The sequence below is a fragment of the Crassostrea angulata genome, chromosome 2 (assembly GCF_025612915.1).
Source record: "Crassostrea angulata isolate pt1a10 chromosome 2, ASM2561291v2, whole genome shotgun sequence".
Taxonomy (NCBI): Eukaryota; Metazoa; Mollusca; class Bivalvia; order Ostreida; family Ostreidae; genus Magallana; species Magallana angulata.
In genome coordinates this window covers 19,269,161-19,288,400 of record NC_069112.1, presented here as the reverse complement: position 1 = coordinate 19,288,400, position 19,240 = coordinate 19,269,161, and the positions used below count along the sequence as shown (strand labels likewise).

Genomic DNA, 19,240 nt, shown 5'->3' with positions numbered 1-19,240 from the left:
ATTTTGCATACCAAATTGAGACAGAGTTGCATTTTGAATTATGATCTGTACAGAACAAACATTATTGAATCACCCAATTGTATTTGTGGTCAAAAGGAGGATGTTTATCATTTTTTTGTTTGTATGCAAGAATTATGTAAATGCTAAAACAATCTATTTAAACTACTTTAATAGGATTGAAGAAACTATCTTAATTAATTCACATTTGTTTGTCTTATAATACACACTGCTTTATTTTTTCAGCAGTTTATAACTTTATTAAAGAGTCTGGAAGATTTAATAACTAATTTTTCTTGTTTATGCTATTTTATACTGTATATCAACACTATTTATTATATATTTGCAAATACTTTGTAAATGTATATTTATGAATCTTACTATCATAAAGTTATTAACTATAAGTAACATGTAATATAAAAATAATAATTGTGTATACATGTATTGTATGTATTATCATTAGGAGAGGAACACGTAAGTTGTAAAAACGTGTTTCCAATCTTCTTGTGTAATTACACAATAACATATATTCACATCATAGGATAAAATAAGATCGTATTGTTAACTTTCATGATATTCATAGTAGCAGCACTGTACACATAACACAAAATATGCAGTTGGTCCTATTGTGTGCTTACAAATAAATTTTAATCTATTTTTTTTAACTGGAATATCTTTTTGAAGTGGCTTAATACACCTTGAAAGAGTTTTTCTATTCAGAAAAAATATTTGGTTATGATTAAAGGCACGGTGTATAAGATGTTTTTAGATTTTTAATGAAATATCTTTCCAAAATATTAGTTCAGGGAATATGAACAAAAAGCAGACGCGGATTCGAGCTCATGACCTAAGGTTCACAAGCACGATTCTTTAACCACTTAGCTTAGACAATGTCCGGCCAAATCTGTTGATTCAAACAATAAAACAAAAACATTTAAATCGCCATCTTATGTTGTATAATTTGAAATTTAGTGAGGTAACTTTAAGTAAGGAAGTCTACGCTATACCAAATGGTCATTCCGTTTACATATTTCATTACAGTTTTCGTTTTTGTCGCATTTCATGTATTACTAAAAATATAGTCATCTTATTTAAAAATTCTGTTTTAGCTCAACAGCACTGTATTGATCAATACATAAGTGAAGCATAAATATATCGCAACACTCTGTCCTGAATTTTGTTTTGAATTATGTTTTAGTTCCAAAGCACGTTTTTAACAATAACAAATGTTCAACATAAATATATGGCAACACTCTGCCATGAATTTTTTCTGAGTATGGATTGAATGGCTTAACAAGTTACCCATTACACACGCATGGGTGATCAATAGGTGTTAGAATTTATGTCCATTTGTCGCCATGTCGATTGCTTATGCAGGCATAACACGATATCAAAAGAGCGATTAGTATGTTAGCCCAGTCTTCACATGGGGGATTAATTTTAGTATTTATATAAAATGCGGAGACCAGGAGACTGTGGTATAGACGAAGCTGGGATTTAGGAAATACGAAACAATGCATCTAAAAATTATCGTCGCCATTTTGTGCCTTTCACTGGTACTCGTACAAGCAGGAGGTATGTTTACAAATCAAAAGAAACATGAAGTGATTTTTATTGTCGCTGCATTTTGTAATGTTCTACTATTATTATTATAGAGTGTTAAGATTGTTAAACCATAAATTTTACCAAATCAGTTTGTTTATAAGAAATTACTAAAGCGGCATTGTTGTGATTGATATGATTGATATATCAGTTGATTTATAAGAAATTACTTCAAACAGGCTCGATGATAAAGATATTAGCGATCAAATCTACCGAAAATTTTAGATTTGATTTTTCTATATATAAACCATTATTTGGTCAAGAAATAAATCTATAAATTTCACCTTTAAAATTTGGATCTTATCTACATTTTTTATTGAGCTCGTCTTTTAAAAGGGGTCAATACAATCTAAAAATAGCAACGGATGTCGAACACTCTTACTTTTTACAAATATGAAAGACCGGAAAACGCGAAAATTTTATCACTGCACTATATATTTTCTTTGATATTTAAGCGCCAATGCAATGAATTATTCAGTTTCATGTCAATTTGAATGATTTCTTTTTTGTTGTATGCTTATAATGTACTTCTATGTTTGACATTTTATTTTCATTTTACAGGATATGGACAGGTAAGTCTGAATTTATTTTAAATAAGAAATTTTTATCATTTATTCCGGGATGATTCTCTAATTTTGGCAATTTTTCCCATCAATAAATTAACCAAAAAACCACAAACTCTTAAATTCATACCTTATATTATGCATTTTAATTTAATAATAACGGGAAAAAAATCCATACATCTTGGATGAGAAAGCAATCATACAAGTACATGTATTTAGAATATGCAAGAGATGGTATGATTGAACGAGTTTTAAAAAATAATGTAGATATAACAAAGAAAAAGACATTTCCATATAATGTGACGGGGTAGTAGTACATTATGGATTAATTTTTTAACTAAATGCTTCAAATTGGCTTTAGTGTGTTTTATAAAAAAAAACTTCACTGTTATACCTGTAACACACAATAACTCCACATGCCTTAAAGGGGCATGGTCACGATTTTGGTCCAAAAAGTATTTTTTCGATTTTAATGTTTTCAATGCTTTAGTAAGGCATTTTTAATAGGCAACTAAAATTTGAGTTTCATTTGATGAGTTATAAGCGAGTTACAGAGCTTACAATTCTTCGCTATGTAAACAAAGCGTTTGTTTACATTTCGAATGTTGAAGGGAAAACTCAAGTTTTATACCTAAAATGAATGTGTTAATCATTTGGAACTGTTTATTTATGCTTTAAATGAATAATAAGATAGACAAACCACCTTTATAAAAAGATTTTTTACTGGTACATTGAACCTATGTAAACAAATACATGGCACGAGCCTTATTTACAGAACGAAAAATTGTGAGCCCTGTATCTTGCTTAAAACTCAACGACTGGCATCCAAATTTCATTTGATCATTAGAAATGCATTCCTAAAGCATTGCAAATTATAAAAACAGAAAAATAAAATTTGACCAAAATCGTGACCATGCCCCTTTAAATCTTCGCTTTTAGGGAGCTCCCAGGTCGGCTATTTTGAAACACATCCGGACACGTGTTGAGGTGATCCACCATCACAAACGTGGGAGCGGATCAAACAGCAACAGTAGCAACAAAAAAAGCGGATCTAGCGGAAGTAGATCTAGCGGAAGTAGAGAGAAGAAAAGGTACAGAAGATCCGCGGAGAGCCTCGAGAACACAAGTAGCTTGGAGGACTGATCCAAATAGCCTTCATCTGATTATGTAGAATTAAGATTGTAAATAAAGGAATTTAATTCAACTTCTTTGCATTGTTTTTTTTAAAATAAGGGTCGGCGGTCGATCGACGCTCTTAGATGGCTATTACATTCGCTGGAACGTTAGAGTTTAAATCATGGAAAGATAAATACCTATCTATGTCCGCCATACATATTTTATATTTACCTTTTCCAGAGGACTTATCTGTAATAATTTTTAAAATCGATCATGTTTTGTTTAAAGCATTTCAGCAATGATTATTTCAATATTTAATCTACAATAGCAGATATTTTTTTTATAAACGTATGTAAGGTAAGAGAGGCCTAACGAAAAGATCCGTGACTGAAAATGTACACATTTAGCATACACAAGAACAGAATAAACATTTTTGTCACATGATAATATATTTTTCTGGATTTATTCGATTCAGTTTAACATGATTTTAGTAATGATTTCTAAACTGTTTTGCACAAATAGTTGCACCTATACTTAGAATTACTGTTTTGTATTGTCCAGTGTTGTATCGAAATCTACATTAACTTTTATCTTTAATGTCCTGAACATACATAAATATTTTGCCACAAAAACAATGTTTCAATTTCTGATTGTAAACGTTTAATTGCATGTTTGTAATTTTTTTCAATTTAAACATGAATATCGAACATCAAATTTTAATTGTATAAAAAATATATTTAAAAAATCTGCTGACTTTTTTTTTCTTTGCTTAATGTTTGTTGACTATATGTCCTTTTCGCAGGCAAACGGTATATGTATTGTACACTCAAACGTGAGCAGTGACATCAAACTGTTGTATTTGCCCAAAACGATACAGTTGATTGTTTGGTTGCTTGTGTTCAAATTTGTATACAACAACGTCATTGTTTGACCTGATGTCTCCAATTTAAACACCCCTCTTTCTTCTTCATCTGTGGTCCCAGTGAAGAAGAACCCGGTTAGAGCTACAAAAGATGAATTATTGATTTATTAGGTGAATGATCAAATTATATATCCTAGCTTTTAATTTAAGATTTGTGAGCGGTTTTCGTCATGCGCAGATCCAGAAAATGTTTCCGGGGGGGGGGGGGGTATTTGGCATATTTTTGGTAATATTATAATATTATTTAAAGAAATTTAAATTTTACAGGAAGGGTCCGGACCCCCCTAACCTCCCCCCCCCCCTCCCCTCTAGATCTGCGCATGTTCGTTGATTTCATCAACATTCGCAGTTTCTTCTTAGCAATTTATTAAATCAGACGAAAATTTGGATTTAAGAATATGGTTAGGACTTTTAAAAATTCCTCCCTTTTATCATTCTTAACAAAAGTTTTGCAGGTCAAAGAATCATAAAGCAGACTTATGTCAAAATTTGTTCAACATATATCTAGACACATTTCATAGAATTTCAATTGTGTCAGTTATATTAATTGGGGCATTAAGACAGTGTACAAATTTTGACTTTAGTCTAGGATTGTTTCATTTCATTGTTAGAGCAATTGATTATAATGCAAAAAAATATTGATTGTTACTTTTATTAATTTTTTTGCTTGTTTAAAATTTGGGCTGATCTACTTTTACATGTATATAAAAATATGATTTTTTTTCGCTTTAATAAGATTATGAATTTAACGATCCTAACGCCCTTTATGAAATATATCTATGATGACTGTGTGAAGTTGATAACCTAAGGAAACTGGAAAAATGATATTTTTATCTCTAAGAAATCATTGGCATTGATTGCTCATACCGTGCACTAGAAGCGAATCCCACTCAGCCTGTGAATCGATTTCTAGAAGATAAGATCCGCTTAATCCACAGATATCCTGAATGTAAACCAATAAGGATTATTTAATGAAACCTCAAAATAATCATGTTAATTATAAACATCTATTTTGATAAAAGAAAAAAACAACAAAGAAAGTAATATTTTATTTTAACATCCAAATTGATATCAAAATTTGATAATTATACACATTTCTTGTGATAGAAATTCATTGATTCAAACATTAAATTATTTAAACTTCTTTTGAGAAATGTACTGCTTTTCTAATCAAAGACATGTTACATTAGCAATATTTCTTGGTACAAATGGAGAGGAAAAGAAGGTGTACTGTCGATCTGAAATACAAAGTTATATATAAACACAGTTGCATACAAAATAAATTAACCCGTTCAAGCCATTGTTCAAGACCACGAAGCAGTCTTAGACTGAGACAAAATTTGAACACTGTTGTCTTTGCTATAGTCAATAAAAGTGTCGCAAGAAATGAAATGCAATAAAGATTGGAACTGTTATTGCCTTGATAGAGTCAAACTTTAAGCGGATCTTTATCATATATACTAATTTTATTAATTATTAAAATATCGACATAAAAAAAAATGCTTGTAGATTCCAATTCCTCGATATCATAATACTTACCGATATCCAAAGAAACCATCTTATGCGATTTGGATAATACAAATTATTCAACGATTTGTTTAAATCTTGTTTTTTTATTTGACAATGCGCTAAATATATTTTTTAGAGTGATGAAATAATAAACGTATGCCCCATTTTATTTTTAAGGACTTTTTTTCAAAACATATATTTTAATGATTTTCACAAGAAATACGCCCACTGTGATCCTGAAAAGGCCGGTAATTCGGGTAATTTTATTTCCAATTAAGATGATCAAATTTTTTTTCAAGTCCGAACTATTTTCATACTTACCTTTAGCGAAAAACATCACATGGCGAATTATTTGCTAAATTTTTGCAACGTTAAAGTTCTCGCGAATAGTAAAATTTTTTATTATGTATGCAAATACACATTGAACGACAGCGTCTTCACTAATTTATTCTTAAAGAGACAGTACGGCGCATCTTATAAAAAAAACCGACTTAACAAAAAAATTACGATCGGGTTCGATCATACTCAAGAATGTATAAACTTTCAGAAATTACAAAGTTCTCCATGAAATAAATCTAATTATTTCAATAAAATCAATAATCACGTATAGCCTATCACATATTTACATCGCAACGTGTTATGGGGTTCAGCCCTCTATACTATTACAAATGCGTATTTACTGTAAACAAAACACATGCAGGGCTCGCGAAGATCCTCCTGGACATGTTCGTTGATAAAAATATGTCTTTTCTACGTCTCCCAGGTAATACTTGTTCAAAGTTTTTTTTAAAATAACCACAACTATTATTGTGTAAGCATGTAAGTTACGTGTTTATCATAGGATTTGCTACAATTTTTGCAAATGAGGCCCCTTGAGGGGTTATTTGACATATTTATGGTTCATTTTAAAATAAACCACAATTGGTAAACCATTTAAAAATCATCGAGTATGTGAGGATGTTCCGTTTAGAGAGTCCCTTTTACCTATAATACCATTATGACCGTAGTCTATGGAACGCCTCAACTGCCTCATGTAGATAATCTTCATAATATGATGATACTTCAACATTACATGATGGTACTTCAACATTACATACTGATATTTCAACATTACATGATGGTACCTTAACATTACGTGCTGATATTTCAACATTACATGATGGTACTTTAACATTACATGCTGATACTTTAACATTACATGATGGTACTTTAACATTACGTGCTGATAGTTCAACATTACATGCTGATACTTCAATATATGATGGTACTTCACTATGCGGTGGTTCTAAAAATAGGGAAGTTTAACATAGGGCTGTTTCTCTGTTTCAGAGATTGATCATATAGGACTAAGGTCCACTGAGACTAGTTTGGATCATGTCAAAAAGCTGGAACTACAAATAATAAAAACAGGATTCTGCTTGAAAAATATATGTTATTGAAAAAATGTAGATACTCAGATATGAAAACCACTGGCAAACTATTTGTGAGAAATTATAACAAGTGGTATGACATATGTGATTGCTTAAACTATTCTCTTTTTCTTTAATTATAGTGACTTGTGAACAAATATTTTGATACATGTACCCCCTTTTCTATTGTATTTTTTTTATCTTCTATATCTCCCTTTTTCTCTTTTCATTTATTGCTATATATATATATATATATATATATATATATATATATATATATATATATATATATATATATATATATATATATATATATATATATATATTTTTTTTTTTTTTTTTGGCAAGAAAACACGTTTTCACACTACACGGATAATCTATTTCCTTTAGATTAATAAAATATTACAATATGTAGAATCTTGAAATGTATGAAATATGTCTGAAATATGTGTGTATGTGGATTTATGTGTAAACAAAAATAAAATAGGTCCAATCACATGTAACATGAATGACAGAAGTATTTGTTTAGGTGCTTTTTAAAAAAAAATTAGCTGTTCGCTCTGACTAAGCGCCAAAAGATTGGGTTCTGAATGCACATTTTTAGACCAAAATTCCCTGAAGGACTTTTGGTACCCCCTGATTTTTATGCGCTGAGCCCCAATGAACTGTCTCACAATGCAGCCATTCTTTAAAATTTAAAATGACCCATTTAAAAGACAACACTTAATCAAATAGTAGCATTTGTTGAGTATCTCGATCTAAATAAGTTTTAGTGGACCTTTGTACGGACCCCTTAAATTTCCGGATTCTCATTATTACGTTAATTAAGTTTGTGAAAGGGGTTTTAATGTATTTCAACTATTACAATCAACGTTATTTCTTATTTCCTAACGATACAATAGGTAAATCTGAAATTATTCACACATATGTTTCCAGCCGTACTGTCTCTTTCAATTAAAAGTTAAACATATGTTGGTGACGTTTTTAAGCTAGTTTTTAAAAATATGTTGTAAATGCATGATGTGGCCTTTTTTACATCAAGTATAATATAACATTGAATCATGATTTTTTTTAAGTATATAAGCTCATAACAGCAGCGTGTGTGCATACAAATTGTGTAACGCGCGTAAGTGCGTTATGAAAATTTGTATGCACACATCGCCGCAGTTATGAGAGTGTATACTTCAAAAAATCATAATTTAATGCTTATATTTACATTCTTTAACTTCTTGCCTTGTCTGCAAAAGTGATTTACATGTATACCTTTAAATTTCTTTATCTTATCCAAAAGGTAAGTTAATATTAATGGAAGAGCCACAGTAACAGCCACAAGCATGTACTTTGATTTTGCTTGTCACGTTGCAGTTTTCAGCGTTCAACTTTTGTGACGTCATGATTAGGTCGTCATTTCAACATTTGAGTACCAGTGATTTGTTGTTGCATTTAGAGGCGTTTGAATATCACAGAATTTAAAGGAAAAGCACAGAAGGATGTAAATATTAGCACTTTAACACGTTTACCTGCTGTCGTTAAAGCTTTTGATTTCAAATCAGGTTCAAGGTACCTTCGAACAAAACATTTCCCGTATAGCTGTACAGAGGTTCCGGTAGGAACTGTTTTTGAAGAAGTTGAGGTAGATATGAGCGTACAATTCAAATAGCCCCGGTTAAACACAAAAGAGACACATCGAAGGCTTTCCAGACAAACTGTAGAATATTGAGATACATTCCGTGACGTAAGCGAGTAAATGACGTCATTATTCTCCACGATGATGTCATTGACTTTCTTACATGAAAATGACAAAAATCTGAAGGAAATAGTCTCCATATTCGCTTGTCGCATGAGAATAATGTTTTGTAAAATTAAGACAAGCAGATGTATACTTATACTACCCATTATTCTCAAGAACGGCCCTGTATTTCTAACGCCCTCACATGCTGTACACAAGCATTTACTTAGTGTAATATTGTTGCAAAACTTTCAAGAACTTGACGATATATATATTCTTTTAAGAATATGAAAAAGATTAGATAGTTCATGCATACTTTATTTTATTTCATATATGTGCTTACTCGGCTTGTCTTTTGTGAGCCGGTGTTGTATAGCAGTTTTTCCCCCATAGTAGCTTCTCCCCCCGGAAAACCTATTATATAGTAGCCTTTCCCCCTGAGGGGAAAAGCTACTATATAGTAGCCTTTCCCCCTGAGGGGAAAAGCTACTATATAGTAGCTTTTCCCCCATAGTAGGGTTTCTCCCTCACGTTTTTGGTTCAGATTTTATAACAAATATTGATGGAATTCCAGTCAGGATTAAAATTAATGTTTCTACACTTCTACACTTAAATTAGTTAATTAATTGGAAAAAAAAATACTTGGTTTTACAAGTTATACACTTATATGCATAATTCTGTGTTCTGAAATTGTACTATGCGAGAATGTTTTAAGAATCTTTTGATAAATCTATCAGACTGGCTGTCTGTTTTTGAAAATTTCATCCAGGCTAAACCTCTGTTTTAAAGAGATTTTGTTTCCAATTTCAGAGCCCGATTTTTAAAATCCTATTATAATGATTATAGTGCATATTCTTAAGGGTCCAATGTCTCATAAACTAGAGATGACCATATCACCATATTTTCATAGTGGCAGTGGTTTACCACTTGTAGATGACTCTAAAAATTTCAGCCCTCAGGGTAGGGGCCATTGATGTTTTAGGGCCCGATGTTTAAAACCCCATTATAATGATTGAATAGTGTTCTATAAGTGGGGATCCGAATCTCATATTCTAGAGATGACCACTTAACCATATTTTCACAGTGATAGTGTTATACCACTAGTAGATGACACTGAAAATTTTTGCCCCCCTGCAGGGTTGGGGCCTTTGTTGTTTTCGAGCCCGATGTTTGAAATCCAATTATAAAGAAAATGTATTTTTTAGGGCCCCATATCTCAAAAACTAAAGATGACCACATGAACATATTTTTACGGTCATTTAAAAGTAAAAACATCATTTAAAAATACACAATCGCTCATATATTTCCTTATCAAAATGATTGAAAATTACGATTCTGCTTTTCTTTTTTAAGAACTATATATAATATGATTTAAATTTGGCCCCCATAATTTGCAATTTTTTAAAGTGTTTCGGGTACAGTAAAATGTTATGTTATTTTTTAGAAGAGTTGATTTAAAATATATTTTTTACCTATTCATTTGATTTATTTGCACTCGCTTGCAGTATATGACGTCAGAAGTAACGCAATTTCTACAATTCAATCAAAATCGGTCAAAAATTGACATTTTTCTTATCCGTTTACGAATGGGAAATATAGAGTGCATGCTTGAACAAAGATATTTTTTTGTTACTTATTAGTCTTGGCTATATATTTCTCTGATTAAAATATTTTGTTTGTTCAAGCATGCACTCTATGTTTTCTGAAAGAAAAACTGCTTGAAAACAAGCTGTTTTATGCTAAAATTGCAAAAATGGCGGGAAAAGGTTGTCTTTACGATGTCATATTTCTTACATGTGAGCAATTGAATCAAATTGAACATTATGTATAAACATCACATATATATCTGTACAAAGAAAAAAAAGAATTGAAGTAAAACGACGATGCTCATTTTAGGGGGCCATCTAAGGCGCCCAGATCATATATAGTCCAACGTTTACGAACAATTTTTTTAAAAAGGTACGCAGGTAAATTCATTATTCTTCAAAACATTTAATCAATTCATAAGATGACAAATAATATAATAAATAACTAGATAAATAAATCAATAAACTTTTATTCATAAAAGGAGCAACCGAAAATCAACAATAAATAACCAACCTAAGCGCATACATGTATACGACTTTTTTAACTTGTTTGTTGATTAGAGGACCATGCAAGCTTATGTTTAAAAAAAAGTAAGTCAGCTCATCACAATAGATGTGTTGGTTTTTTGGGGGGGTTTGGTTTTTTTTTTAATTACCCTTGTTTCATTGTTCGAAGAAATAATATGGTACACAAGTAAATCTTTATTGCAAAAATATGAAACAGATAGTAATATACGATTTTTAGGTAAGTGAATCGTATATCTTGATTTATATGGCATCGTTTTCAAAATTGTTTATTTATAAATCACGTTGCAAACTTAAAAGTGGAAAATTAACAAATACTGAGTGTAAATATATACATAAGGTTAGTTTAGGCTCCATTACACATTTTCCAAAGTAACCAGCAAAGATACTGACATTGTTCTATAAACGATGATGACACATGAATGTTATTGAGGTGCGTGCCTTAGTTCATATTTGGGGTTAAAAAACCATGAAATACTATTTTATTATATGTATTAATAAATGCCATAATTATCCTTTTTTATGAGAAATTAATATCATATCAATTATTGCAAATTATAATTATTGCCACGAATGGTCCACCATATACATGGCCGGAATGTAAAAAAAGGGGGAAAATCCACTATATAGTAGGTTTTCCGTGGGGGTAATCTGGCTATAAAAAGGGGGAAAGCCAGCTATATAGTCAGCTTTCCCTGGGGGAAAAACTGCTATATAGCCATTTTTCCGGGGGGAAGAACTGCTATATAGCCATTTTTCCGGGGGGAAAGATGGCTAGGGGGAAAAAGCACTATATAACACCGGCTCTAATTAATAATGCACTCTTTCATCTTTTTGCGGGCAATATACGGCAACATTATATCGGAAAATAAGTTCAATGCCTTGAAAAACACTCCCATGTATATCTCTATTGAATTCCTCCATTGTAGATAAAATTAATAAATACAAGCAATTCACATCCATTTCCTCAAGACGTGGGGTACTTTCTACATCTTGGTTCTAATTGAAGTTAGTTTGATTGTACTTTATTGGTAATAAAATTTTGATTTCTGGTGTTTTCTTCTTACTAGAATGTACCTCCTTTTTATTGCTGCAATCATATCTCATTGTTCAGCTTAACTGAGCTTTAAGGACATTGGCAACTTTCCTGGTTTCTGTATAAATTTTTACATAGATTGTTTAGTAGATTTATATGTGTCTATATAGGCAATAGCAAACACTCTTCACCCCTCTTTCACCATTATTAAAAAAAGTAATTCCAAAAGTATTAATTTCGCATTTAATATTGATTTCAATGTAATGTAAGGAATACATAGCAGCAATTAATATTTAACATGAACACTTTTTAATGAGTGAAATACTGAATGAATGCATACAGGAAAATATTCACCCCCTTTTGTTTTCGCCCCTTTCGCCCTCGTTGTAGTGTGCTAATTCCAATGTCTTAAATTATCCCTTATTGAACACAACTTTGTCTGGACGAGTTCAAGACGGGACGAAACCGTTTGCAAGTGTAAAAGGGCGAAAATTACACGGGGCGAAAATAACCCTGTATACAGTACGTGATTATAAATCAAATTATACACATCATTGTAAACCTATTTTGTATGATATCCGACTGAAAATAAATTATAGTACCAATATATACTTAGTATACAAAGAAAGTGTGAACCTCAACCTACTCTTTCGTATTTAAGAGCTACCGTCCATGATTTTGTTAAAGACCATTCACACACAGATTCACACAAAATAAATAATAAAGATCATTGTAAAGGACAACTTTAACAACACATATCTTTAAGATATCAAGAAAAGTTCTTCCTTACACTTTTTACGTTTGATATATAAAGTTAATTATTTTACATGTAATATTGGATTTTCTTTACTTTAGATGCGTCATCAGCCACAAAGAGGTTGTCTCTGCTGTCTACACATAAACCCGATGGACCGAGTACATGACAGTTGTCAATGTAGCGGATGAACTGTCCGTCCTGATCCAGGATGTGGATACAGTCGTTGTCCCAGTCTGCTATCATGATCCGACTCTGGCTGTCTGTAGTGATGCCAAGTGGACTAAACGATTCTTTGGGAGTAGAGGGAGGACCAGTGTAGGTAAACCGGAGTTTCCCGGCCTGATTGACCACCACTACTGCATTGGCTTCACGGTCTGACACACAGATATCAAGGTTCCTGTTCTCACATATGTATTTAGTGCTAAATAATCCACCAGATGAATAGAGAGGTCGACTTTTGCGTCTGTCGTACTGAATTGTTTGTTTTTCTGTGGAACCAGAGTAACGCACAACTTTTGTATGTTTATCATCATCACTGTTCATGACAACCAGGAGGTCACCAGAGTAGGTACTACAGACATTGAGAGGTTTCCACCTTTCTAGTCTAATCACTGTCTCTATCCGTGTATCCTTTACAATGTTTACAGTTCCGTTTTTATAATCAGTATAAACGATATCCCCGTTCCTTGTCACTGCTATGTCACTTGGATGGTTCCTTGACTCGGTTTGGATGGACCTCACAAGTTCCCCATGGAGGTTGTATAGTTTTATTATATTGTTATTACCATGCGTCAATATTTCTGTATCATTTAGACAAGCCACACCGTATTGATATTCGTACCCTGTGTCTATAGCTGTGATGATACGGGGTACATCCAGCAGTGACCGGTCTGTGGGAGAGGACTCGGCTCCCTGAGTCGGCACGTTGTTGTCTTGTTCTGACTGAGAGCTGGACTGGTCAATCAGCTGATCTTTGTCGATTTCCTGAGGTTTTAAGTTTGATAAAGACAGTTTAGGATCAGGAGGCCGTTTTCTGAGTTCTGCATTCCTGGATTTGCTGTCGTCTTTGAAGTCCAGTAATTTCATCAGATCAGCAATGATCTGTGTGATTTCAGATATAGTGCGTATTATTTCATCTTCTTGTTTATTTAGGATTACTATGTGCCTGGATTCATTTCCCCCCACGTCAGTTTTCAGGTTTGTGATAATGGCCTCTATTTCTTTTTGCCAGACTTTTCCTTGTTGCTTGATGGCTGTTTTCAGTATCTTGGAGTTTTTAATAAGATCATCTATCTGCACTGAGATGTTAGATGCAATCTCTTCGTATTTTGGATGAATGGACTTCTCTGATTCTTGCAGCTCTGTTTGTAAGCCTTCTTCTTTGTCTTCAGAGTTTTGCAATATTTCAACAAGTTTATGTCCTGAATGTTTGCGAATACATTTTTTACAAATAGCAGTGTCACATTGTTCACAATGATGTCTACACTTGTAGATTGGGTGTTTCCTACACAAAGGATAATTCAGTGTAGTCCGGCATTGCTTAACTGGCACCACGCGATGTTCTTTGGAGGAATCAGATAAGTGCTCCCCTTTACAGGCTTTACACAGATGTATATGACAAACCTCACAGTACATGGAGGCCTCAGGTATTTGACACAGGGAGCAAGGTGCAACATCCTTTGTGCTATAAGGGTTGTCCATAGTTAAGGAAATCTAGAAACTACATGGAGAACTTAACCTGAAAAGTTAAATTCAATATGTATTTTATGGTGTACTCATGTTTTATCATGGTTTGATTAATATTTCTATTTCAAGGATGTTGACATTCCATTTCATCCATTGACTGTTCGTTTGTGGTCATACAGCTGTAAAATATATTTTTTTTATTTACGTTTTCTTGGCTGATTTCAAAATAAGGTATAAATTTAACCATAAAAAATTAACGATATTTAATAATTAAGAAATAACACACAAAGAAAAAGTGTGTAATATAACTTACCTTATTGCTAATATCTCATTGTTAAACTACAAAGCTTTACGATACAATATGGCGGGTTCCATGTATTAAAATACTTCCTGGTCGGTTGCTACTTGTGCAAAATCATGTGATTGATTTATTGATTTAAATGCCAGGTTCAAGCTTGTGCTTGGGTTTGCGCTGGTTCAGATTCTAGGTCACTCACTGTTGAGAGGTTTAAAGGAATTTGGACACGATTTGAGTTTTAAAAAAATGTTTTTATTTTTATGTCTAAATGGTTTACTGGTGCATTTTAAATGATTCACCAAAATATGAAATGTTAAAGTCAAGTTACAAGCGAGATACAGAGGTAAAATTTGATTGTTATGTAAACAAAGCTCGAGTCTTATAATTGTTCACAAAAATGCAATGTAGAGAATTACCATTTCTTAGACAAAATGTGAAATAAATTCAAGTCTGTTCAAATCATGATGTCTGGGGATAAGTAGGGTTTATACTTTTGAAAAAACAGAAAACTTTTTTTTTAATTTGATTTGAGTCATGGCTATTGCTGTGTAGGTCAGCGTAGTGGCCCCTGGTTCTCTTGTTAAAATTGGTGTATTTCGAGATCTATTAACTTATGTTTATGTATTTGTATGTAAAGAATAAACAACTTATAAAAAAAAAAGAGAAATGGTGTCATGTATAATGTTTTGACTTCAGGTTGGAGTGACCAGTCAGAACTTTGAACACAATGATGGTCTGGATCTGTATCCGACGATCTGATTATAGACATAGCGGAGGTCGAATCAGCTGTAGATATTGTGTCCATGATACTATTATGTTTATGTAAGGTACTGCATTAAGCTATGAAATGCATTTCAGTTGCATAAGACTTGTTCAGAATTAATATCAAATACAAATTATGATACTTTGCGAATGGTAAAAGGTTAAAAACCATACCCATGCACTTAGTTTACAGGTTATTAAAGGTAATGGGTGTGTAGCCGGTGTTTTATTAAGGAAAACAAGTCCGGTTGTGGGTTATCTCACTTTATTGCCTGACCCCAGGACTATATTATATATGGGATCAGCCCTACAATAATCAACATAAATATTAATATACAATATGACAAACAATAATTTCATTCGCACGCTAACATGTATTTGTTATATAAGTAAAACACACAGTCCCACAACCTCTAACATTGGTAATACCGAGCGCAGCGAGAGGCGGGTGGAGCCCGCCTCGCGAAGCGAGGATTAATGGTAACACGTATATATAAGAAAATCAGTGAAAAATGAATGTTGAATCAGGGGTACTAAGGCCAAAAAAAATTTCTTCCAGCCCTGGGCGCCGCCATATTGGCAGCCATTTTGTTTTTAAAAAGTTAGTTCGATCATTGATTGACTGGTACTTTTCGATGTTTATTGCCCCAAAACTCGCTTTAATAAGTTCCAGTGTTTCAATAGAAGTGAATCTGAATTAAAAGAAATTAAAAAGGAAACCAGATAAGTTTTAATAGTGCTTCAATCAAGAAACACGACTTGTTCTATGTATGTCTTATCAAATTATCAGATGGAAAATAAAAACATTAACGTCAAGGAACTGATCTTTTAGATACTGAACAAAGTATGCAATTTTATTACAGCGGCATTCATATTAATTAAATTAATGAACAATAAAACAAGAAATAAAAAAAATTCGGAATCACGTAACTGTCTTCGGCTTTTTCCGAAGACAAAACTTGAACGTTTTACGTCTGAAATATGACGTCATAATGTAGACTGAGCACGCGACGTTTAGTTTAATATTTACGAATGATTTGAGTAGGCAACCATGCAGGCGGATCTTACTGTGTGCGTTTGAAATAGATTTTATCATACAAAAATCAAACTGCACTGTGTTAAATCTGCGCTCGGTCCAACGGTCACACCGTTTACATATTAAAATAATTACGTTTATGTTATTGAACTTGATAATTTAAAATGATATCAGCAACTATATACTCAGTTACTTGCTATAATTGGCTATAAAATAGTACTCTAGAATTACATATAATATAAATGTAATAATGTGCATATCTAAGGATATCGTACCGATTTATGGAATCGAGCTGAATCTAACTATATCTGGGCAATGTAGCTGTCACATATACCTGGAACAGTGCCGTATTTCAATTAAAAAGTACATGAAATATTAGAGGATAGAATACAGCGTTACAAGTAAACTTCAACATTACGTTTTCATTATTTATAAAGTAAAATTATCAGAATACTAAATTAATATATACGTCTGGCAGACTATAAAAATATTCATTCATTCACTCATTCAAAAGAGGAAATATTAGTAGGAGATAAAAACTACTTACTGTGCGTTCTGTATGTAACTATTTATATGTACGTAATGGCTAGAATATGCTCTGCCTACGCCCTGAGTCGTAACTGGTCTGGTCTCTCTCAGAACCTGTTAACTGGTTTTTATAAAATGCACGACCCGCCAAAGTGGCTAGGCCAATCAAATACGTTGATATATATACATACAACTGTCTTGTCGATCAGGTCGTTTAGTTATTAATAGTAACACGCAATAGAAGAAGATGAATATAGAATGAAATGATGATTTGATGAAAACAACATGAACATGAACACATATTTTATTTTATTTAAACACACATATTGATCTTTTGATTTAATAAACAAACACACGCAAAATCAACACTACCACAGGTGCACATTTTGTTCTGGCCAGGGTAGTGTGCAGGTGTTAACCTTGTGTGGACTGGGTCAGTTACACAGAACAGTACACATACTATAGTGATGTCTCCGGATAGGGTCAATGCAAAAGCGCATTAGCGCGTTCAAAACGAGTCCCGTTACACAACACGCCGCCATGCTCACACATCTTTGCACAACTCGCAAGGGGTACACCGGCGCTCTGTCACACATTGTAACCCCTAAGTTACATATATCTTTATCAACATTACCTCGTATGCAGTTCTGACTTACTTTTTGTTACATGTGTAACAAAAGGTTTCCTAAATCATTGTTTTAGCATTCGATGCTGTATGATTCTGTGAGAGAAATCTTTTGAAAGCAATATTTCAATACTCATAAAAATAATCCACATCTCTGATGAAAAGATGCCTTTTTGACATGTTCAGTAGGGTGACAAAAGTCTTGAGAAAAAAATGGCCTCACGTTTCCAACGCAAGAAGGACAACTCGTACAAAAAAAACGCTTTTACAGCTGATTTGCCTACTATGAATAAAACAACTCACCTCAGTATTTAGTTAAGTGTCCCTTCAAACGATTGACCTGTTGGATTCTTCGGGGAAGGGATTCATAAAGATTTCAAACATAATTTAAATCAATATCCTGCCAACTTTGCAAAAGGTAACTCCCATCTGGAAAATGGCGAGCTATAACAGGCCAAAGGTTTGTGTCCAAGATATCAATGTACTTCTCTTAATTTATATTCACTTCAACTTGATCAGGTCTCCAACCCTCTCCGGCTTTTTTCCACACATAGACACGGTTATTTTCACCGACACATATTTGAGATTCCTCGCTAAATATCATTTTTGACCACTGATTACTTACAGTCCACCGCCTCTTTTCTCTACACCACGACAAGCGTTTCTTTCTGTTGACAGTTTTGATCACAACTTTTTTCCTGTAAACACCTCTGTAGAATCCGTTTTCTTTCAATCGTCGTTTGATAGCCTTTTTAGATACGGACGTTGGTCTCGTGCTGTTATTTCTCCTAGTGGAGCCAGGCGATCCCTGTTAACGATCCTCTATAGCCTCCGATATTCCTGATCGCCAATAGATCGGGGTCGGCCCGATCTCAGTAGGTTTTCAAGCGACCCGGTTCTTTGAAATTTACTAATAACTCGGTAAACAGAAGCTAAAGATCTGCTAACACGTGCAATGTCTGACACCTTTTCTCCGTTTGAATAAAGCTCTACGATGACTCATGTTTCATGTGTCGTGGAATTTCCCGACGTCTCGCCTACATTTTGTTTATATCGATAGAAAGACAAAATTACTTTGAGCAGACGAAAAATATACGTCACAGGCACGTGACACATACATGTACTAGCCTATTAATACTTCACGGGGATTTCCAAAGCGGTGTAAACAAAATTTATTTTGCAAGATTGTGCGATATGTTATAGCGACGCCATTTTTTCCCTCAACACCTTTGTCCTCCTACTGTTCATGTAAGTCTTTGTAAGCGGTTGCCAAATTTATGGAGTTCACCTGGAGATACATATTCAACTCTTTAAAATAGTACGTATACATTCTATACTATTAAGGATACACAGATTTGTTCCATGATACATTGGGGGCATTGAAACCTTAGCCATGAGTAATATCGAGCGCAGCGAGAGGCGGGCGAAGCCCGCTCGCGAAGCGAGGATTAATGGTAACACGTATATATGAAAAATTCAGTGAAAAACGAAAGTTGAATCAGGGGTACTAATGCCAAAAAAAAATCTGACAGCCCTGGTCGCTGCCATATTGGC

The 19,240-nt window shown here is 33.2% G+C and overlaps 1 protein-coding gene and 1 pseudogene across 1 annotated transcript; one reads left to right on the top strand and one right to left on the bottom strand.

Annotated features, from left to right (window-relative positions):
* Window positions 1-1,438: 1,438 nt before the first annotated feature.
* Window positions 1,439-3,366, top strand: LOC128173415 (uncharacterized; annotated as a pseudogene).
* An 8,997-nt stretch (window positions 3,367-12,363) lies between these two features.
* On the bottom strand, window positions 12,364-14,830 carry LOC128172539 (tripartite motif-containing protein 3-like). Its single transcript, XM_052838291.1, has 2 exons — window positions 14,751-14,830; window positions 12,364-14,489 (listed from the first exon to the last, which is right to left on the bottom strand). Exon 2 carries the CDS (start codon window positions 14,450-14,452, stop codon window positions 12,818-12,820), a length of 1,635 nt encoding a protein of 544 aa, XP_052694251.1. The 5' UTR covers window positions 14,453-14,489; window positions 14,751-14,830; the 3' UTR covers window positions 12,364-12,817.
* Window positions 14,831-19,240: the final 4,410 nt, after the last annotated feature.

What these genes read in the sequence shown, in the direction of transcription:
- LOC128172539 (XM_052838291.1), bottom strand. Translation starts at nt 14,452, where the DNA reads ATGGACAACCCTTATAGCACAAAGGATGTTGCACCTTGCTCCCTGTGT.